At 41.8% G+C, this 23,741-nt stretch overlaps 1 protein-coding gene across 4 annotated transcripts in view; it reads left to right on the top strand.

Annotated features, from left to right (window-relative positions):
- FGD5 (FYVE, RhoGEF and PH domain containing 5) overlaps nt 1-23,741 on the top strand; it is a 118,023-nt gene that overhangs the window by 68,497 nt on the left and 25,785 nt on the right. For 3 of the 4 annotated variants that reach the window (XR_014896345.1, XR_014896344.1, XM_085308905.1), the window contains exons 6-12: nt 3,026-3,177; nt 5,386-5,542; nt 7,988-8,075; nt 10,858-10,908; nt 12,455-12,513; nt 20,659-20,730; nt 22,103-22,171. Coding sequence is in view for 2 of the 4 variants with exons in the window: in XM_085308905.1 (XP_085165031.1) it covers nt 3,026-3,177; nt 5,386-5,542; nt 7,988-8,075; nt 10,858-10,908; nt 12,455-12,513; nt 20,659-20,730; nt 22,103-22,171 (648 nt within the window). In the remaining 2 variants the exon portion in view is untranslated. The remainder of the gene's footprint in view (nt 1-3,025; nt 3,178-5,385; nt 5,543-7,987; nt 8,076-10,857; nt 10,909-12,454; nt 12,514-20,658; nt 20,731-22,102; nt 22,172-23,741) is intronic. The other variant, XM_085308906.1, reaches the window with a different exon arrangement.

The raw sequence follows: 23,741 nt of genomic DNA, 5'->3' as shown, positions 1-23,741 counted from the left end.
TCTCCTAGGAATTTTATATTCTGGTAAGTCTTGTGGTCTGGACTGCAGAATAGGTCATACTAGATTGTATCATATCAACATGGTCCCTTACTGGCCTCAAATTCAGTGAATCTAATTAGCTGCTAAACTTCTGTTCTACTCTTTTAGTGTTGAACTTAAAAACAAATAGAAAATTGCCTGGGGTTTTTCCCTTGGTCTTCTAGAACATTTGTCTCTCTTTAATACAATAAGACGGCAGTGCTCAAGTGATTACATGTTAAACAAAACAACTACAACATTCTCCAAATAAACCATTTCCCCAAACTATGTCCACAAAACAACATTCACTTCAAAAGCTTGACATTAGCTGACACAGCTTAATCTTCACCTGTTACTGACAGTAAAAAGCACAGACATATAAAAGTGATGTTAGAGTCTGTGCCTTCAAAGGGCCTAATGCGCTATGTTCTGGACTCCCATGTCTGAGCACTTGAGTTCAAACCCTAAATCCAGATCACAGCAGTATCACTCTTGGCAGATCTCTCTTGTATCCAAAAATGCACCTTTTTGTATTACATCCACTGAACAGAAGTTTAGTATGCATCAGAACTAGCTGAAAATCTAACCAGCATTAATAACAGAGCTTGGCTGCAGTTAGAGTTTTGGATGAAACTCACAGTAACTTCTCTGGTGCTTTCTTTTGCATTTCTGTTAGTGGTATTCATGAGTTGATGGAGGAAGACTCCCGTGTGTAACAGTACTGACTCCTCTGATTCAAGAAATTTTTTAGACACCATCATCCACTTAGTTTAGAGCTGCTCTTATCCGAAGAGTGCCTTGGGGGATGACAAGTTAGCTGAGATGTGGCTACAGCTCCCAAAGTCACTGTGATGATTTCAGGTGACAAATAGCAAACCATCACAGAAACCATCAACACTGTTAGGTTGGCAGCATCTGTGGAAAGACACTACCCTGGCTTCTCCATTTTAGCCTCCAAGGTTGGCCAGATTTGAGGTACCCCCTGGAAAAAAAATAGCCTGGGTAGGCCAGCACTGAGAGAGAATGCTGCAACCTACTACCCTTACTGCCACACCCAAAAAGCAAAGGAAGGTCAGGCAAAGAGAGATAATGTTTTGATGAGGCAGGAAGTGTTGTAACCTCTCAGTCTGCAGCTGGTACTCCAGGAAGAGTCATTAGGGGCTTTCAAATCCCACAGTTAATGTGGCCATTCTGCTGAGCTGGCATTTTGATTTACTCTGTTTTCCTCTTTCTCTCTCACGTCTTTTCTCTTCTCCTTGTGTAATAAAAACTCCAGACACTTCCTGGATTTTGGGGATGCTGAAAAAGATTGGAAAAGGAACTCACAGAGTGAGTTTCTAAGCAATTCTGTACGTCTGTCCAGTTTCTGTTCTTATCATAAATGAGATGCATCTACCTTTCTAACTGCTCACTTATTTCCATACACAAACTTTGCCCATGAAGATCAGACTAGCAAAAACAGGAAATTCAGTTTTAAGAGCCCTATCTGACCCTAAAGAAGGAACAAACACCTGCCTGGCTCAGAGTAATCTCCTTATGGGAAATACAGAGGAGAATTTAAACCTGTAACAATTCTGCAGAACCATCTTCAGACAAGATACAGGATATTATGCTAACACAGTTCAGTCACTTGTACTTTGTAGCAATACCAAAGAATCAGGTGCTGAAATTACAACTGTCTAGTTTTACTGAGCGAAGACTGCTGCTTTCTAGCACCAGATAATGCTATGAAGATAAATGATCCAGTTACAATGTCCTAGCTCCTGAAAAGGCACTTAAGTGTCCCTAGGTTAGGAACTGGTCTCACTCCGATTAGCAGCAGTTAGTTATTCCCCTATGTAGCATCAGCATTCCTGCCTTGCCTTAGGCATGCCCTTGCAGCCCATTGCCACGGTTCACATTCAGACCTCCACAGGGCTGCAGCAAAGCCAGGCAGCTCAAAATGCCTGAGCAACTCTAGCTGCTGTCTGCAAAGGCAGGATGTGTCTGGTGTGGCTAGCAAAAACATGGAAAAGGCCAGGGCACCAGAGGGGCCAAAGTCTTTTGAAATACTTTCAAGAGCCAGCAAGGTTCCTTCACCATTTTGAAGTGGAGTAGATGGATTCTGCAGGAATCAGAGTATGACCTGGAAACATTTCAGTGTCCAGAACTATGGATGAAGGAGGCTTTAAACAATGTTTTGCACACACAAGAATTGCTATCCGTGCTTTTGGGATGATCTTTTAATGAAGAATAGAAATTACCTCTGCAGTTTCAGATGGAAGCTTTATTCCTCATTTCCAGGCCTCAGCTAGGGAATCATTTTCCCATGTGCTGTTAAACAGGAGCCCTATTATATACCAGAGGTGGCCACATTTTAATATTGAGGAAATTACTCTTGTGCACAGATAATTTATAAACCAATTAGGGTTCAAAGGCATTCTAAAAGTATTTACTGCTGAGAAAAAATGTCTCAGTTAGGTTTCATATGGAAAATGATTTGTTCCATAGCTTAAATGTATAGCTTCTTCCTCTCCATAAGTTAGGATTCAGGGACTAGTGTTGCCAATTTTAACACAAGACCTGTAGAAGTTGATCATTTTCATGTCAAGCTGTTTGACTCATAAGGTGATTGAAGAATCACATTCTTCATTTTTTTAAACTATATTTCTGGTTAAGAAAAATCAGAAAAATGAGACTAGCTAAACCCAGAAAAGCAGGGAAAATGGAAGGTAAATAAAAAGATACAAAACTCACTGTATACATAAAGGCCGGATGGTTTGGTAAGATGAAATGCTCAGTTCGGGGTTGCCAGCACTGTGGAATTCAGCCAAAAGTATGTGTGAAACTGATGGATGCAGAAAACTTATCTTATGTTCTCTGTGCTCTATTGAACACAGTCTGCTACTACCGATGGCATATTTTGTAATTCCTAGAAAACATAATTTAGGAGTTAAGAAATTGTAATGAAAACTTCAGAAAAAAGACTTTAAAACTGATTGCCTAATTTCTGTGTTGCTGTTCACAGGACTTCTATGAAGGTATCTTGAAGGTGCTTGGGGAAGAAGATGAGAATGAACAGGAAGAGGTTAAACTCAAGCAGGGCTTAAGTGAAATCCCTGAAATTTATAAATTACATCAAGAAATCCTAGGAGAATTGGAAGAAAGAGTCTTTAAATGGTAAGGAATGGCACTGTTTGATACCCTTGATGTATCTTCTATAGCTCAGCATTCCCCTGACTCCACTAGCAGCGAGACTGGGATTCTAGCAAAGATGAAAAAAGAACGTGAACTACTTTGGCAGATTTTGTGACAGGCAGGCAGGAAGTAAACATAGAGACCATCAGACTGAGAAACCAAACACTGAAACATTTGCGCAGTGCTGGTTTATACCCCTCACGTACGAACCCAGCACATGCTCAGCCTGATGAAGGCAAGCAGTCTGTACAGCCCATGCCTCCAAAGTAGCCCCATCAGTCAGCATGAGGACAGCCTATTTCATATGCATTACCCTTTCTCGCCATTGCCTTGTATGTTCAGTGAAGCCAGTTTGTAATCATCACCAAGAGGCTAAACATGGCCTGCAGTTGCCCAGAGAGATTGTGGAGTCTCCTTCTCCGGAGATATTCAAGGCCTGCCTGGATGCAACCCTGTCTAACATGCTCTAGGTGACCCTGCTGAGCATGGAGGCTGGAGTAGATGATCTCCAGAGGTCTCTTCCAAACTTACTAATTCTATGATTCTAAACCATGAGGCAGAGAAAAGCCTCAGACATCAGAACAGATCTTAAAAAAGATCCTCTGCTTACACAGCAATCATGTAGCTCTCAGATAAGGGTCAACCCCCTCACTCCAGTGTTGAGACAAGGCTCTGCACAGGCTGAGCTTCCAAGCCAAATAGACACTGCCAGCTGGCTGAGGGACTCCACCTAAGCCAAACATCCTACTGGGGTGAAGCCTTTCCATGAAAGAATAAGGCCCTGCCTAAGACAGACAAAGCTGCAGAGCGCTTTTAATTAAAGAGGTCTCTGACTTATACCAGACTGCTAGGTCTTAGTCTATCAAACTGCTGGAATAAGACTGTCTAAGACAAATTACCTATGCRATACCAAGCTTACTAAACGTACAGCAGCCAGCACAGCCCATGACCTAGGCTGAACTACTCTGGCTCCAATAGCTCATGACAGACTGTATAGCCTGGCACTGTCACACCACTGGGCTCCACCAAGAAGCTGTCACTGACTGTGCCTGCCTTATCTCAATGCTTCCACTGAGCAGTTACTGAAGTCAATCAAATCAGGAGAACTTTTCAGAAACAATCCTAAATGCAGAGCACAGCTCTACTGATCAGCTCTGCACTTTCAAATCAAAGCATGCAGCAGGAAAAGGACAGGTTAAAGGGAGCTGTACATTCATTGTGTTCACCAAGGTAATGTTAACAATGGCGGAAAAGCTTAAAAACTTCCACCAATGATTGTGGTAAATATGCTCTTAACACAAACAAAGCTGGTGTTTCCAGCTGCAGTAGCTGAAATCCAAAATCACTTGTGCTTAAAGAAATCACAGGCATACTTTACTATAGCAGCATGCTCCCTGTTTCCTGAGGCAACATTGACACACCTGGAATGCTCGAAGCCCGCTGTCCAGAACAGGGCCCCATAGACACTGCAGTGAAGAGGAAAGGAGGCTGTACTGCAAACACTACCTCAGCACAAAAGAATCACACGCCGCAAGGGGCAACACTAATAGAGGTTCCCAGTTCACTGCCACCATCAGTCCTTCTGTTAAGTCCTTCCCCATGCCTGCACTCCCTCAGACATTCTGTTGCTCTGACATCCCCAGGAACTCAAGTTTCCCTGTTAAGTACAATTACTCTTTTGCAATCTCAGATTTTATCCTGATCTCTCCTTTTACGTGCTTCATAATTATTTGAATAGTGTGCTACTTGGTCCTAAGACAGCTGATGGTTGAGCAGTGCTGATCAGGGGGCAACGAAAGAGAAATTAAGACATATTGTAACTGAAGATGTGATATTCCCCACAACTACCACTCAAATCCCTGCAGCAGCTGCAAGGTCTGTTTAGAGAAGTGGAAGCTGGGTCCACAAAGCAGATATCCTACCTGCTACCCAGGCACTGCCAAGGCTAGGGATCAGCCAAAGCATCAACCTCACCCAGGGCCTGTTCTACAGCAGCCTGGTCTGTTGACTAGTGTATCAGTTAAGTATTGTCACTTTCCTGCCATTTAATGTAGACTTTAGCTGCACAATCTCATTACCCACTGTGGGTGTGATGAATAGAACTCTGTAATGAGAATGAAGTAAGGGCTTTTCTTTTTGTTTCTTGCATTCATTATTTATTTTCTTTTTCTTTTCTTTCTGTGGTATTAGGGAAGAACACCAGAAAGTTGCTGATGTTTTCCTCTCCAGAAAATCAAAATTCAATCACCACACTGCATATATTATGCAGTTTGATAGGAATTTGGCTTTGATGGATGAAACTTGCCTTAAATACTCCCAACTGGCTACCATCATTCAGGAGTTTGAGGTAAGGCCTCCTTGGCTGTTAGGCTGTATTAATACAAAGCTGTGCCTCATGTCTTACTCAAAGATATTTCTGTCTGCAACTCTACCAGCATTCACACAGGGTAGAGCAGGAGTACAGTTCTCCCCGCATCCTGGTGATAAAACTGAAGTGTGATGTTCATGAGTGCATGATGTCTTTCTGGGTCTGTATCTGTTGCCCATACACCCCCATGTGTCTGTATACAGAATGTATGTTTGTGAATCTATAGGTCTGCGAGTATACTTTGCTCAAATACCTGCACATAGTGGAGTAGTTTCCCATTCACAAATTAATACATTAAGCTCTCTGAGCATGTGTGAAATTTAATATTATTGTTAACGTTTCTTCATATCTCTTTCTCACGGCATTTTTTTCTTTTATTTACAATTGAATTTCTGTGCATTTTTTAAATGGATGTTRTGACAGGCAACAAACCAGACTGTGAAGGAAGCCACAAACTCCACCGGCTAGACAAATACAGGGATCTGTTCACCTAGACCCCTTGAGTGATCTGTAATCACTGGGCCTGTATCAGTAAGAAAGAAACGTATTTTCCAGATGTGTTAGCTCACTCATCCCTGTTGACTGAAAAAAACCATCAGGATGCAAGTGAGAGAAATTCAAGCCATGATGCTTGATTACATCTTGAAGTACCAACAACGTAGCCAGGTCACACCACTTCAAAAGCGTAAGCCCATATGTTGATGGGAAGGTTCAGTTGGGCTACACTAACTCCAGTGAGATAAAATGGTTTGAAAGTCGTGTTGCTTTGTTGTGGGTCTGTAACTCCTATTTCTTATTATCTTCATCTGATATGAGGAATAACAAAGCTTACTCAGGTGGCAGAGGGGCTGTGCGGATGAATTAATGATTGCACTTTAAAGGTTATTTAGAATGCCAGCTCTATGGGGTATGGATTGTATTCTTCTCTGCAACACATGTGAAATATTAATGATAATTCATATCAAAAGCCATTTGGAAGTCAGCATTTACGAAAGGATACTTTGCAGCCACCACAGTTATTTCCTGTTAGCAACCAAGGGGAGGTCTCATGGCTCCCATCTCTCTGAACAGGAACTCAGTAAATGCAGGCTTTCTGCTGATGGCCAGTGTTTCCAGCATCCCTCCCAGCCATATGCCTACACACTCCTGTTTTAACTATCAACCCTGAGGATTAGCTCCTATTTCTAAGTAGATGGAACTTTTGCTAGGACAAGATCAGCAGGATTTTGCCCTAAAATCAGTGCGCTCTGCGATTTTTTTTCCTTCTTGCAATACATGCAAAAGCAGGTACATGCACACAAATGCAGGTGAGGCACCTCTCAGACCTTTTCTATTGTATTTTTAAAGCATGAGCAGTATTAGATTCCAAGTTCATCAACCTAGAATTTAGAGATCCTATTTTGGGCACCTTTGACTTGAGGATGGGGGACTATGAATGCTCAGTGCAACTGTGAACACACATTTGGTGAGTTCAGTAAGACAGTCACAGGAGTAATATAATAACATGAAACACCTCTGCTGACTTGGAAAATGCTGTCCTTTGCCAGCCTTCCTTTATATAATTTGCTTCCTAGTTCCCCTTTCGTCCTGCCTCTCTTGAGAAGTGGCAGACACTGTGGAAATGTTGGCCAATGAACACTGAAGCCCTGTAAAACTCGACTAGGTTTTGGACTCATAACTTGTAATGAACCAACTGGGTTTTGTGCCATTCCTCTCGGGTCCTGGAAGCTTCCGTTTCTTGGTGCCTCTGAAAATGTGGAGACTTTTCAGGACAGAGTTCTGCGGTTTGCTTTTGGTTTTGCAACAATGTCATGAAACTTAACTGTTATACCGTAAGTTTCATATTTTAACTGAGCCCTTATGAGACCACCTGCAATGGATTGAATCTAGAAAGGTAAAGCAAAGAGAAAACTGCTACTTCTTTTCCATGTGAGTGTTAAATTGGATCAGAGTTTTCTTTTATTTTGTTGCAAACAGACTCTGGACACTCAGTGCCAATTCAATCACCGGGATGCTTTGCTGTATTTTGCTCAGATCTGTGTCTTGAAATAAGGCACTAAATTGCAGACAGAAGAAAAAAAGACAGCAAGCTTCATTGAGATCTGTTTCCCCAGCTCTTCAGATACCACTCTAAAGTCTTTATCCAATCTTAATTTCTAATTGTTATTCATTTTCCTTCCTCCTCCCCCCCAAGTTCAAACTGTTTTGTAAATGACACTATAGCAAACAAACTGCCACCAGTAGTTCTTTTTAGTCACAAAGATTATACCCCTAAAGACCTGGGTAAATTGGGAATGGCTCAGTGAAGTTTGTGCATGCAACTGGTAGCAAATTTTCAGGGGACATATCAGGCAGAGGAGAGACAGTTTGGTCCTGAGCTCACATGTGCCTATCTTTGTTTGCTCTTCCCTCCCCTGAGGACAGCAGAACTCTGGTGACAGCCCACAGAGCATGAAACACCAGCTTCTGAAAGTGGTGCAGCGTGTCTTCCAGTACCGTGTGCTGCTGACAGGTCAGTAAAACTGAACTGCTCTCAAAGGTACTAGAGTGGAATTCCTCTTGTAATGTCCTGCGCTTCCTTTGTGCTGCACGTTGATGCCAAGACAGATAAAATAGGGCTGCAGGAACTTGAGATTTCCTGGGAACTTCATCTGCTTAATACCAGATTCAGGAAATGTCAGGGAGCCTGGAAAGAAACAGGCACTTCTTCAGCTAAAGGGTCACTAAAAAGTGTTAAGTCAAGTGCTTTTAGCCCTTCCTTCCTGGCTTTATTCTTCCATGAATTAGGAAAGGCAGAGTTCAGAAACCTCACTGCCAGCAGACAAGTTTGAGTTTATCAGAGACAGTAGGGGATTGTAGTTCCCAGCAAGGGGAGGTCCCTAGCACAGCCTACACTCATGCAGTGGCAGAGCACTGTCTCCTCCCACTCTATCAACAAAGCACTTGTATCCAGCACTGCACCCTATACCCCACATACACTACACCTTAGACTAGTGATCACTTTAAGTCAAAATCCCAGACCAATTTCTCTGCATTCCAGGAAAGCCCAAGCAGAGACCCAGATTCATATGCCGCCTTATAGTAACACCTCCCCTTCACATTCAGCACTGTGTACATCACTCCCACCTGGAATCTCTCCAAGGGTATCTTCTGGGGCTTGTGTTCCTTCCTGTGGCTGATTTCCTACAAGCCACATCAAATCTAGCAAGTCTAAACCAGCGAACAGAGCAATCTTTTTGGAGAAGCATGGAGCCCCCAGCAAGAATTGTGAAGTTTAGGTTTGTTGCTAATGAGCTGGCTGAAGAAGGAAGTGGTGAAATTTAATAGTGAACCCCTGAGTTGTATGGTAAGTCTGGCAGATTGAAACACAAGAAACCAGGAATCCATAGACATAAACATGGAAACTGTCTTGGGAACATGTATATGTGTGGGTGAAGAGAGATGCAAGATGAGTCATGCATGGGACAGTAAAAAGGAAGCCATAAACCATGCCCATATTCAACAGCTGATGAAAGGCACAGCACATTAGAAGTAACTCCTAAAAATGTAGAAGAGTAAAGGGACCATATGAATTTCTATTCAGCACAAATTAGAGGCAGTTTCATCTTGCTCCAGACACTTTGATCAAGGATGCAACTCATTTCTCACAGCTGTTTTTGTTTTTTTAGTAACAGCAATACAAACGAACATCAGATGCTAGTAGTAAGATTTGTTTCTGTCTGACTTGCTTCCCTCTCTGAGTATGTCTACATTAAGGACAACCTTCCAGGCTGGCGGTTTGCAACACTCAGCTGTCTCACACGGTCCTTACAGTATTTTCAGTGCGTGCACAAAAACATGGCATCTGAGATAATGGACATGGTATGTCCCTGTCACAAATACCTCCAGCCACACTACATTTTCTGTGTCCATTTCCATGGTCCTCAAGGTAAACTGCAAACATGAATTTGTGAGAGAGCCGGAAGAGTCTGGACATCTGGACATCCCCTCCGTGCTTGAAGTAGCTTGAGCTGCCCCTTGTCCCAAGTACTGGCACTAACTGGGAAGATGAATGTTTTCTAGTCCCCTGGAGTGGTTTTGTGTGTACAAAGGAATAAGGGATAGGGTTTGCAGGATCATGATATTCCAGAACTGCTGCTGTAGTTCGTCACCTGAAAAAAAAGCAGCCTCTCTGTGGCTGTTAGGACAGGAACAGTGTAGTCTTTCAGTTTCTCCAGGTACTATAAAATTACATATGTACATATAGGTGCTTTTGTGTATTCATAACTGGCTGTTTCTACCAGACAAGGAAGAGTATTTTATCAGGATATTGGTTGCCATTTACAGCACTATAGCCAAAAGGAGTTCCCTGCTTGGTTAAATGAACCAAGTCAAGGACATATCCTGCAGCTGTGAAAGGGAATGCTAAATACTGCCTGACAACACTACACAACACCTTTCTATTCAGCTGGGTGCAGGCAGACTCTTTCCTGAATCCAGGTGAAAGGCAAGTAGAATTCATGGCTGCAGGGAGGGGACAGCACTGGAAAATTGCATGCATACAGATAGGGCATTCAAAGGTCTCTGAGCAGCACCACGCACAGCACACAGACCTGGTTCTTGGATGCAGAAGTTAGGAGCTTGGATTCATCAGAAAGGTAAGAATGAAGTACTTCAGGATTAGGCTTTAAACATAGTGGCACTCCCATTACAGTCATTAAAAACATAAAAAGACCCAAAGAACAGAGAGATGATCTGAGTCAAGTAGCCCAGGTAAGGCTGACAGATTAAAAATTTGTGAATAATGTAAACGTAATTCCTATAAATGTTAAGTCCTACTGTGTGTTGTTTACAGAACCTATTTTCAAAATGTGATTGAGTTCAGTAGTAATCACTGAATTCTGTATTTGTAGAACCAGAATCCCCTTCCTGCATCTATACAATTCATTTTCAATTAACACAGAGAATGAGTCATTATTGCCAACACCATTCATTCACATGAGAAAACAGAATTCATGAGAAGAACAACTGTTAGTAAAGTGGGGCTACTAAGCATTTCTCTTGACTGAAAAGCAAGGAAATATTTTGGTCCCTCTGTTTGTTGGTTTACACCTGCAAGTCATTTGATGAGTCCAGGCCTGAATCAAAGCAGTATCTCAAGACAGAATGCAGTTAAAGATAAGTTTCAATTTGGAAAGAGACAATATATACTTAATTATTCAGAAATAAAGTGATAGCAGATCTTTTGATAATCCAACTACAGATTATGAGGATCTGCATTCTGATTACTGGATGTCTGTGTTTTTTTTCTACAGATTACTTGAATAATCTTTGCCCTGATTCTACAGAGTATGAAGCCACACAAGGTAAAATGAAATAGGTAGAACAGAAATTCTCCTTCACTAACTGTGCTTCTAACAAAGTGTGGGGTCTACATCAGGAGCATATGGATTTCAAGATCTTGAGTTGATATGTTAGATATAAGAACTATAAGAACTTATTACTGATTTAGATACATTATTTACAGCAGGAACCACATCTTTTTTCCACTGATATTTGTAGTCTTCCTTTAGTTTTGACATGGTGAACATACAGAAAAAGAAATGATTATGCATACAAGCATGGTGTAGATACTGTAGTTTGGCCCTAGACACCAGGAAAATCCTAGTTGTCTTTGGCTCCATCCATACTTGGCCTAGTAATTGCAAAGCCAAGTGGGATGGCTCAATCTGCTTGTCTGTACACGATTATCCAGGGTATGCCTGCTGCTCTCTGTACTGTTCAACTTTGGAGCCATGCAGGAGGGTTTGAATCATGTATCTCTATGTCTGTATTCCTTCAGCCCATGTACACATTAAAGACAGGACTTTAAAACCAGTTCTGCCTAATCAAGAACAAATCCAGATGTTCAGCTGCTAACACCATTCTTCCCACCGTATCAGATGGGTAAAGCAGAAGTTGTTTACTCCCACTGAAGTTGAAGGTAGGTTAGCCTTGGCCTCAGTGGGAGTAGCTTCAGGTCAGGATAAGCAGAAATAACGTATTAGTAAAACCAGTCCACCTCTCTGTTACACTGAGTGTGAATCCAACTCATAGCAAGGAGATCTGCAACTCCAACTCTGTTCTGAGTGACAGCAGAGGCTGGAGCAAAACCTAGTCCAGGCCCTAGTCATTGATGGTGGGATTACAGCTATACCAATAAACTAAACAGAGCTCGGCCAGATGTTTGAGCCATGGGGCCACACTTCCCCACTCTGTTGTCAGCACACCCTGGCACATTTCTGTCCAGTAAGTATGATCCCAGATGATGCCCAGTTGTGTGCAGGACATCTTGTTTTGTAGGCAAAGAGATTTAAGATAAGGACCTTAGCTGTCTTATATCACGCCCTCAAGGCCAGTGAACGTGGCCTGGTCCATGTTATTCGTCAGTGGCGGCTCCAGATGTTCATTCATGTCATCACCTCATATACACTTCTGTCAGAAAGGGATGACCTGTCCTCTCCCTTGACAACAAAGGGTCACCATACTACTGGATGGCTAAAGCTGAGCTACACGGTATTTTCCCTGCCACAAAGTCCAAAACTCCAAACTCAAAAAATCTGCAACCAGAAAATGCCAGAATATGTTTTTGTGCTATTCCAGGCACTTAAAGGGGACATCATAAGCTCTCCTGGCCAGCACAATAATGACACAAAGCTTTGCACATAGGAAGGATGTCGGAGAGGGGGGCACACAGCACTGTTCTCTGTCCTAGATTTGCCAGGCAGTTCCATCCTGAAGGAGCCAAAGGAATTTAAGGAGTGGCTTGGGAGCGTGGGGAGTTTAAAGATGCTATTGTATATAAAAGGGTTTGGGGTTATTCTTCCTCATTTTGTATGTGATTTGTCCTCCTTGTTTTGCTTCATCCCTCAGCTGCCTTACTCATTGTCTCTGAAATCACAGACAGAGCCAATGACAGCATGCTCCAAGCGGTGAGTCTTTCAATGCCATACTCTCTCTTGATCAATAGTGTTTTTTCCGCACATCTACTGAAATGAATAGGTAGTATGTCTGTTAAATTCTGAAGCCTCCTTGAGGTGATGCTCAAGGGTTTGTAGAGCTCTGGTTCATAGTATTGCAGATTCGGAGTAGGTCCAGGCCTAATAATGAAGCTGTAAAAGATCTAAGTCACTACAGCATGCAGCACAGTCTTTTCCCTCCTAAGGTTGTTGAAACGGTATGTGGAGCAATGAAATTTGAGATGGGCATTTTCATGGTTCTGCTTCTAGTCTGAGATCTTTTAAAATATGAAATGGTCATAGTATAGTCCAAAATCACAAAAATGCCATTTTGAAAACCTTCTCAAGGCCTTTAGACCACCAAGGATAACATGCATTACTATGGAAGTTATTAGTGCAGTCACGTTCTTGCTGATGTTGACCATTATGGTGGTTTCTTCTTGATCACATTCACATCAGAGCACAAAGCAACTCATTCCAGGCATCCTGCACTTCATCCAATAATGAATGGTTGCACTGAAGTGTTTCTTTCTCAAAAGCTGTTTAATCTCAAATATTTTATCACTGCATTTAGATACAGTGATTCCAAGTGATGGGAATGTATCGTAGGAGATCCTGGGAAGCTGATCTCACTTGAACACTGCTGACTTTAACATCCTGCCTTGGGATTAGGCTGTGCCTGTCTGCTAAATTAAAAGATCTGTTTGGCATTGCAAACCTCCCTCCCTGTATTTATTTACAGATGGTAATCAAAACATTTCTTTCTTATTTAATCTACTGAGGAGAGTGTTGCTAATAATCATCTGGCCATCAAAACATGAAATCCAAGGCACGTAGTGGAAAAAACACCTGGCCATTAATGTGGACAAGGGGAAGACAGTGACAGGAAATACAAGTCCTTCTGAGTAAGAGTTTGTTTTCAGATAACAGTTTAAATTTGAAAGAAAGAATGCACAGGAACTGATGGATAGGGAAGACATATGCTGGGGGCCCCCACAGCCACATACCAGCACTGCTAATCCAGCACGTTCCCTTTAACACTTTTACTCACTGCCTTTTGGGGGGGCGGGGATAAGGCTGCTTTGTGAAGTAGTGAATCTAGACTGGCAAAACCACATAGCTCAGGCTAGATGAAGGCTGTTCTTTGCAACAGGTTGAAAGGTAATAAAGAAAGAGTCTCAGAATCCAAGGTGCCCTTCATCTCTTAAAAATGAAGCTTTCATGCTTGGTTCAGAGAAGAAGTAGAAGCAGCTGCTGTCAGCAGATGAACCTGAGAGCCAAGAACATCAACTTTTGCTCACATTTGGAAATCCCTGCTGCTCAGGTTTAAAAGCCATGTCTCCTATATGTTTGCCAAGATCATAAACACAGCCTATGTGTTCATGAGCTGCTTTATAGCACAAGGTTCAGTGATGATCTCCTCATGGCAAGACAAACTCCAAGTCTTTTAATATTTGTATCAGAAAGCGATAATTGGGTAGTTAAAACTATTTACTATTTCCTGAACAGAGGAACCTGTCTTTGAGGATCTGTCTCCTTCCCCTTTTGGTAGCACTAGAAATAAAGACTGAGGCTTTGTACCTGCTTTCCCTGAAGCCAGTGGCAAAATTACTGCAGATCAATAATGAAGCCCAAATAGCACATTTCTCTTTTCGTGCAAAGATCATCTCAACCCATAAGAACACACCAAGATTTCAAACATCCTGAACATCAAGGTTTTTAAGGCCAAAACTCAAAATTCAGATCTGCATTCTCACTCAGTGCAAACTCTGAAGAAGTCTGGACCTACTGGTTTTGTTTAAGTCCATCTCTGTCCAGGCTCTGAAGCCTGTTCCAAGCTCCTCCTCACTCCTTTGCATCTAGTGCAAAACATGTTCCCTCTTTATGCAGTAACAGCAGTCCAATGGCAGTGCTGATGTGGCCTGGTGACAATCCAAAACTTACCAAACTTTCACCTTAAAAATCACACTTCTTTTACACCTCCTAATTGGTAAGGAGAAGTTTCAAACACAAGCCATGTGTAACCAAAGTAATACTCTATGTTGCAGCCACTAGGCAGCCTGAACACCTTTGCTGAGTGGTCTAAGCTTTTGGGTACATTGATCTCCTTTGTTGTTTACTCACAGCTTTATTTAAAGACATTTTAGGTCTCAATATCAACTATTTCATTGTCAGCCATTAGAGTAGATAAGTTGGGGACAAAAGTTTGGAGGGAGGCTTTTGTAAAGAATCAGTAGTTGCACAATGGACAAACACACAGTGCTGAAGGAAGAGAAGGAAAGGAGAGAGAAAGGAACACAAGAAGAAAGAAAAGATGCATGGAAATCATGATGTGCATACAGACTAATTCTGAGTGATGTTCAGTACTGACAACAATAACCAGTAGTTAATTACTATATAGACACTATATTGCAATCTAGATGAAAGAACAGATGTAGGTTGTAGGTAGGATGTGGTCTTATAAGCCTAGGGTTTTATCATAAAAATAAATGTAAACCAGCCCACCCTACAAAATGACTCTGAAACCATGGCCTTATTGAGCAAAGGTTTTAACAGGTTTGATTCTGATTTTCTTTGTTCCCAGGCAAACAATTCATAATCCTACCTTTCCATTATTAGAACATTCTTTGTGCCCAAATAATAAATGCCTCATCATAAACCTGCTATCTCAGGGAAAGTTTCCAAAATAATCTCAGAGCTTTAGGGACACCCATACTAGAGGCTTGAAATACAAGAGCTCAGATCACAATCACACACTTTTTTTCTGGCATCTCTGCTTCCTTAGATTTCACTCAGATGTTTGGAAGATTTGTAAGAGTACTTTTCTGAAGTTTTAAGTATAAGTAAGTGGACAAATCAGATTTCCACTGCATATTGTACTGAAGTCAATGGAGATACATTACTAATAAGAAATGATCATAAAAATTCAAATTATGTCTTTGTTCTACTATAGATTTTGATATAAACCAAATAACTCACATTTAGATTTTACTTGAGGGGAAACCTCCAAGGAAACATCAGCAGAATCCACCTACTTTGGATTGGCTGAAGGTCCACTGGGACCCAGGTGCTGGTTTGATAAAAGCATTCACAGATCTTTTTATCGACTTAGTCTAACAACAGCTCAGTTTTGTACAGTTTAGAATGTGCTGGGATATGAACACTAAATGCAGTTCTAAGGTCTTTTCTTTACCTGTATTCTGGACATCTCACAAACCATATGTGAATGAATTCCAGACTCAGAATAGCAAGCAACAGTTGTCAAATGGGCAAATAGAGACTCCTTGATTGCTAGAGAATGAACATCTTCTATGCAGCGCTGGCATAGCAATGCACACAGCAGGACACAAGCAGACTTTCACAATTAGATCCAACCAATTTGTTGTCATGCAGCTTGGCGGTGGTAAATGCCAAAGAACTTTCATATTATGAAGAAAAGCTTTACATTTGCTGTATTGCATTACCATGCAATTGATTTTTATCTCCACTAAGCCATGCATTAATTTGAAGACACTAGCAGGTCCTCTGTGTTTTACAGATGCAATAGACTGCATAATAATTGCTGTCAGTGGCTGACAAATTCCACATAGATTTTTACACTTCTTTTTTTATCATATCATCAGAGAACATCCGCTCTTTTTGAAATTGTGGCCAGGAAGAGAAGAAATAAAATTTCCTTTTTTTCCATCTGTGTGAATGCTGTGGGTTCATGAAGGGGCAATTTCATGAGAATCGAAGTTCAATATTCTGCTACATCAGAGGTTGTTTTCCTCAATTAATATCTCATCCAGAAAACCTATAACCAGCAATTCTTTTCTTGGTCTCAGAATTTCCAAAGAAGTTAAGAAGGGACTCTTAAYTGCAGAACAAACTCAACAATGTCATTCAAGATGGAGCATTAATAACTTGCCATGTACCTGGATGAAGTTCTAAGCAGTAATTTAGACTTGGCATGTACCTGGAAGGATAAAGATTCCTGGTGCCAATTATTAACTCATCAAACTGCACTCCAAAATTCTGACAGGAACACTGTATTTTGATCCATATTTTCTGGAGAATATCAACAATTCATTATTATCCTTTTTAAAAAAAATTTATCATAACACTATAGCAGTTTTTCCCCTGGAAACTATTAACCTATGATTTTCAGATACATTATCTCCATACTGTTCTTGTCAAGTAGAAAAATATTATTCACAATTTACAGATGTGCAGAGGCACAGGGTATGCCATCACCATACAGCACTAAAGAGTATCTGTAACTCTAGTGGACATACATTCGCTACTTGAACTAAGCACAGTTTGTATTACTCTGTGAGCTTCTACAATCTGTTAGAAGCCCTGAGATGCTAAGAGCTATAAATCACTGTTGTTATTAACAGCTGGTGAATTCCTAAGGGAAGCAGTCCTTCTACATATACAAAATGATAATATGTTCCTTGCCTAATGGAAGCTGCAGTTTACTGCTAAGCTAACTGAAGATGGCTTTCAGGCATCCCGCATCTGCAGTGCTAATTGGGTGGAGCGTTTCATTTTTGAATTGTAGCTTATAAAGGATTTTGAAAGGAGAGTGAGAAGAGTTTTAAGTAGAATGAAGAAAATTATATAAACAGGGAGTTTAAGGGAACTGTAGGGAAATTATACCCCCCTCAGCCACCCACTACAATCCCTCCCATCTGATGGCTGTTTAACTTCCTACAGGAAATGAGTCTGATACATCTCTGTCTGCTTCCTGGTGAACATGTGTCCGTATTGCAAAGGTCAGCATTACAACAGGCACCTCCACCAGCAGATCTAAGACAAGCTGAATTGTATCTGAGCTGCAGCAACTGAATTCTCCTCTCACTCTTGGAGAAAGCCTGATGACTAGCACTAGCATTTGCCAGGAGAGTGCTCACAAGTGGGTGCTGCCTTTTATGCAAATGAAGAAGAGGCTTCTGTTGTGGAAGCTGTCAATTTGACAAGTTTCATTAAGGCTCAAATACCCTTTAGTGATGAAAAAGTCTTTTGCAAATGTCAGCTGTCCCAGGATCCCTAGTATTTCCTGTGCTGTTAGATTATACATTCCGTTTCCATTTTGCTGGCCCACAGTATTTCAGAAGTGACCTGAAAAATTCCATTTGTTATTGCCTGCAATGCAAAAGAGATACTTGATGGCTGAAAAGGTCTTAAAAATGGGTCAACTACCAGCTATATTGGAGCATCACAGTGCACCCCTGTGCTGGTAAAGCTTGTTGCCATTTCTATACATTCTTGTTATGTGGTTACAGATTAATAACTGAATTTAAAAAAATTTCTAAACTRAACTTAAAGAACTTTCAGAATAACTGAAATTAAAGAATTCTTTCTTTGGTAGAATTAATAACATAATACTAAACAAGTGTAATATTTCACTAAAGTAGTAACATTCGGAGATACTTCAGGCTTATTTTTAAAAGCAGGCAGAGATAAGAACTAATTAATTAATTGTGTTAGCTGAAATTCACAGTAAATTAGCCTTTACAGACCACCATGCGAACATAGATATACTCCTGGTATCTGCAATAGCTTTCTTAATTAGCCGATTCTGTAGACAGCACTGTTTTGTATCAGGCAGACATATCCTTGATTGCACTGTCTAATCTAATACTGTCTAACTAAGCCCAGAAATGGCTTAATGTCAATGAGTGRAGAGCAGTAAAACAGACCATTACCTACCCCAGCTGAAAACTGTAATCAAAGGCTGCTGCTAGGTCATGAAGATGTTTTCTCGTGTGCATGAATGTGGCCCTCACTGTGTAGTTTAGCCAGGTGTGTAACTTAAGATTTAGGACAGAATGACTAATTTGGACAAGAGAGTCCTAATTTTTAGATGTATTCCACTGATGTCTTATTGCTGCTGTGTAGTCCATTCTGCTGTGCTGACCAGCTAAAAACACAACTGAATCCTACCCACAAACCTGGGTTTTAGCAGCATCACCTGCTATATGGAAGGAGAGCTCAAATGACCCTAGCAATGCTGTAAAGGTACAGATATTCCATCCTCCTCCTCTGACTTTTCTATCCAGTATCATCTCTTTCATGAGAGCACAAGATTAGTTATATTTATTTCAGATACCATATTCAGGGTATTTTCAGAACCGTACCACATGCTAGTGTTCACTGACTCTCTGTGCTCTCAGCCCAAGCAGGCAGTTAATAGTACCAGGGTTTGATAATGAGCTGCCTTATCTTTGTAAAGATTCAAAATAGAGACCCAGCTTCATTGCCTATTTACTAGTTAATGTTCTAAATCCCCTGGTGCAGATCCATTAATCCATTAGCATGGAATATAAACCTCCAGACAATCCTAACAACACTCCTATTGTAACAAAACATGCTCTAGATTATCTGTGTCATAATCACTAAAGCACAGGCCTTTGCAGGAGATAGAATCATAGAATCATAAAATCACAGAATCGTTAAGGTTGGAAGGGACCTCTGGAGATCATCTAGTCCAACCTTCTGCTCAGCAGGGTCACCTAGAGCATGGTAGACAGCATTGCATCCAGGCGGGCTTTATATATCTCCAGGGAAGGACACTCCACAGCCTCTCTGGGCAACCTGGGCCAGTGCTCCGTCACTCTCACAGTGAAGAAATTCCCCCTCACGTTCAGGCAGAACTTCCTGTGCTTCAATTTCTGCCCACTGCCTCTTGTCCTGTCACATGGGACAACTGAAAAGAGCTTGTCCCCATCCCCTTGACACCCTCCCTTCAGGTGCTTGTACACATTGATAAGATCCCCCCTCAGTATTCTCTTCCCCAGGCTGAATAGGCCCAGCTCTCGCAGCTGTTCCTCACACGGCAGATGCTCCARCCCTCTGATCATCTTTGTAGTTCTTTGCTGGACTCTTTCCAGTAGCTCCATGTCTCTCTTATCCTGGGGAGCCCAGAACTGGACCTCACCAGGGCTGAGGAGAGGGACAGGATCACCTCCCTCGACCTGCTGGCAACACTCTTCCTAATGCACCCCAGGAGACCATTGGCCTTCCTGGCCACAAGGGCACATTGCTGGCTCATGGTCAACTTGTCATCCACCAGCACTCCCAGGTCCTTCTCTGCAGAGCTGCACTCCAGAAGGTCAGCCCCCAGCTTGTACTGGTGCCTAGCGTTATTTCTCCCTAGGTGCAGAACTCTGCACTTGCCCTTGTCGAACCTCAGGAGGTTCCTCTCCGCCCAGCTCTCTGGCCTGTCCAGGTCTCTCTGAATGGCAGCACAGCCCTCAGCTGTATCAACCACTCCTCCCAGCTTGGTATCATTGCTGAGGAGGCACTCTGTCCCCTCATCCAGGTCACTGATGAAGAAGTTGAACAGGAAAAAACCCAGTACTGAGCCCTGGGGGACACCACTAGCCACAGGCCTCCAACTAGACTCCGCGCCACTGATGACAACACTCTGAGCTCTGCCTTTCAGCCAGTTCTCAATCCACCTCACTGTCCACTCATCTAACTCACACATGCTGAGCTTCTCTAGGAGGATGTTAGGGGAGACAGTGTCTCAAGAGCCTTGCTGAAGTCAAGGTACACAACGTCCACTGCTCTCCCCTCATCTACCCAGCCAGTCATTCCATCACACAAGGCTATCAGATTGGTTAAGCAGGATTTCCCCTTGGTGAATCCACGCTGGCTACTCCTGATCACCTTCTTTTCCTCCATATGTCTGGAGATGACATCCAGAATGAGCTGTTCCATCACCTTTCCAGAGATGGTACTGATGATAGCGAACTTTCTCTTTCCTTCCATTTTACTGGTTCTCAGAGTGAGAAAGTCAGCAAATGCAAGAGGTTCGCATGGCCTTTCTGAAGGTGAATTGAGGTGTACAGGAAATATTAAAGAGGTAGCAAAGATAACAGAGATGCTGTAGGTCATAACAGGTATGAATGTAGGTAATGAGATTTCACAAAACCTTCCAAGCTGGAATAAGGTTTTCTAGACCTAAATTTCCTGGGCTCACTTCTCTCTCTCTGAAACTTAACTCTGTAGTATCACTATCATCTCCTAGTCAGAGAAATAAAATGGTAAGGAGGGATGAGGGAGGGTTTGCCTGCTTGTGAAGAACAATCATCATACAGTCTCCTAAATGCTGTTTCTCTTCCTCAGGAAAACTTGCAGAAGCTGGTACACATTGAGTACAGTGTCATGGGGCAGAGTAGCCTTCTCCAGCCAGGAAGGGTGAGTGCTGCAGGCAGACCTCTGCTGATAAGGGCATTGTTTCCGGCCAGCTTTATTTCTGTCTGTGTGGATGGTGAGATTTCAGATGTCCACAGGTGTTGTTTACTGAGTCACTGAGATAAGAGCTGTAGGCCTGGCTTGTGTAAAAAGCCATCACTCTGGCAGTGCTCAGGGAGATATGCCAAGAGCCTTGCACTGGGAAAGACAAGCATTGCCCTTCCCTTCGCACAGAGCAGCCATTTGGCTTTTCACTCCAGCCGTCCTCAGACTGCCCCACAGTAGTATGTTTTGGAGGAATCACTGTTTTGCTTTCTATATATCCAAGCTGAAATACCTGAAGGCTGGAAAGACTCAGAGTTTTATCTGGCTAGGTAAGAGCCTTAAATCAAGGGAAATCATTTGTTTTCAAATTGTTATTCTTATCATTCCCTAGTGCTGCTTTTAGTACAAGACATTATTTTAAAGCAATATATAAACAGAAATGTGGGAGCATGTATAGCTTTGTCTTGCTATCCATATCAAATGCAAAATTCTCTTGGCTATTAAGTCTGTCAGGCTTCCTCAGCTCCCACCTACCTCTATGCTTCAAAAGATTTCTTCTTGAATTCTGCAACACTACATTTCCCCTCAGTCCAACAGTATCTTTAGCAAAATTCATGGAGCAATTTTCAAGACATGCATGCTCCTAGCACAAGACTCCTCATCAGCCAATAGTGCAGTCATCCTCTATTTTTCCTTTAATATTAGTATTCTTGCTTGCCCTTGCCAGACAATGTTTTAGGAACTTCCGCGAACCTGAGCACGTAGAATTTGGAGGATTGGTCTCTTTGAGTATAAATTGTTCTAGCATGAAAATCTCTCCATCAGAGAATAATTTATGACTGCAGATCCACTGCTGTAGTTCAGTTATTCTGGACTATCCACATAGTCGTAATAGGGATGGACTGGGAAAGATATCTATTGTGTTTGCAGACATGTACAGATTATGTACACAGACATGGTTATTTGGATGTAACATGCTGAAAGCCAAGGTTTCAGCTTATCTTTCTTTTTATTTTTCCTAATTAGAGATTTTTTAAAAGACAGAAGTTCCTGTCTGGATCGTATTAAATGTTAGTTCTGCAATCTGTGACAGCGGTGTCTGACAAGTGGTTTTCCAACACATTTTGTAGAATAGCAATAGGGCTAACCCTGTCAAAGACAGAGACAAATCATAAGGACTCAGGCTAGAAGCAAATGTAAGGTATTCGTCTCTTCCTGTGGATCTGATGAATGTGGTTAGAGTTCCTCCTTTCCTGGTAGGAGTATTCTCTACTCTCAATGAACTTCAGAATGAAGCCTCAGGATTATAACCTACTGTTTTCTCCTTCAGACTTTTGTTAAAGAGGGAACACTGATGAAAGTTTCCGGCAAAAACAGGCACCCTCGGCATTTGTTCTTGGTAAGATTTCTTTTATATTTTTATCATCTTCCTCATATCTTCTCTTGTGCTTATGCAGCCCTGAACCAGGGTACAAACTTCAGGGTTGCAGGTTGTTTAACCACCAGCAGTGATGTGATGAGCTGGCTTCTGTTGCTAACAGCAGTCCCTTTCATGCAAGTCCCCACTGGCTCTGTGTACAGGAATACAGGCTGTGCAGCCCTCTACTTGCTTCCCGGTGACTTCGAGCCCCCAAGTAGGCCATAGTTCTGCAAAGGTATTCTGCCAGTACCTTCAGCTTGGCCTAAGTATCCCAGGTGCTCAGGAGGACAGGAGCATCTGAATATTCTCAATAATTAAGCTGCACACTTGAAAAGCTGCCCTAAGGCCTCAGGAGGTCTGATCAGTAACAACAGAGAACATCCAACCGCTAGAGTTTATGAAAACTGTCTTTGGATTCAGCTGGGAGAGGGTTCTGTATCTGGCTCTCAAGGACTAGACTTTATTTCCCTTTGTGCATGTCTGTGTAAATTACATAGTAACTGTGTGCACTGTCTGGATATACTCCATCTGTCTGAACACACATCCCCAGCTCTGTTGATCAGAGCAGCTATTTTCATTGGGGTGTGCAAAATACTTCTAAAATAACTGAGAAAAAGAACTACTCATTTTATTTTTCAGGAGTCTACAACCCCACCAAAAATTGCAAGTATCTGCAAAACAAAATAGATAGAAAACTACTGGTTTGGAGATATGTTCATGTTTTTATTTCGCATTACACACTACACTGAGCAGTTAGAGAGGATCTGAGACTCCAGACTCCTATGCTATACTCTCAACTTTGCAGCTGGTTTATTGTATAACCACAGGCATTTTTATGCACTTATCTGAATGAAGAGGAAAATAATGCTTGCTCACCTCTTTGGAGTTGATGCTTATCTGTTCATGTTTGAAAAGTTTTTAGAGCTCCTTTCCAGAAAAGAGCCATAAAGTCCTCAGGGTCATTGCTGGTATTAATATTAAAGTACCCCATTTGAAAAATTTTATTTTAAAATAAATGGGTTATAGGCCCAGAATATGTATATGCTGTGGCCTCTATAAGCATGGTTAGCTTTTCACTCCAGGACCAATGTAAGGAGAGATGTCTGATTATAGAAGTCATACATTTTACCATTAATTCTTCTTATTTCTCCCTCTGATTATTATTTCATACTTGTTGCTGTTCAGCATCTCTGCCTCCATGATCACATACTGCAATCACAATCAAAGGTCAGATGAGATAGGACACAGTGCTGGCACTTCACTTTTTTGATGGCTTCATTGGTTTCTGTGAAAATTTAGACTTTCATGTACTGAAAGTGATCTATTTCACCCAAATCTTCCAAATATGAGATTGCTGCAGTGCTGTTTTACTCAGTCTGCATCAATGAACTGTAACAATAGCAAAAATGTCAAAATCATGACTCCGTGGAAACCAAGGGAAAATGTTCATGCCAGAAACAATCACTGTGGGACCAGGGGCTAATCCTAAGAAAGTGTGTTCTCTGCAGGTGAACACTGAATCCTGCTGATGACCACTTGATAAGAGATG

The sequence above is a fragment of the Rhea americana genome, unplaced genomic scaffold (genome assembly GCF_003343005.1).
Source record: "Rhea americana isolate MKP2758 unplaced genomic scaffold, rheAme1 scaffold_286, whole genome shotgun sequence".
In the NCBI taxonomy this organism is placed as follows: Eukaryota; Metazoa; Chordata; class Aves; order Rheiformes; family Rheidae; genus Rhea; species Rhea americana.
The sequence above is the reverse complement of the archived record's forward strand: the minus strand, read 5'-3'. Positions and strand labels throughout refer to the sequence as shown.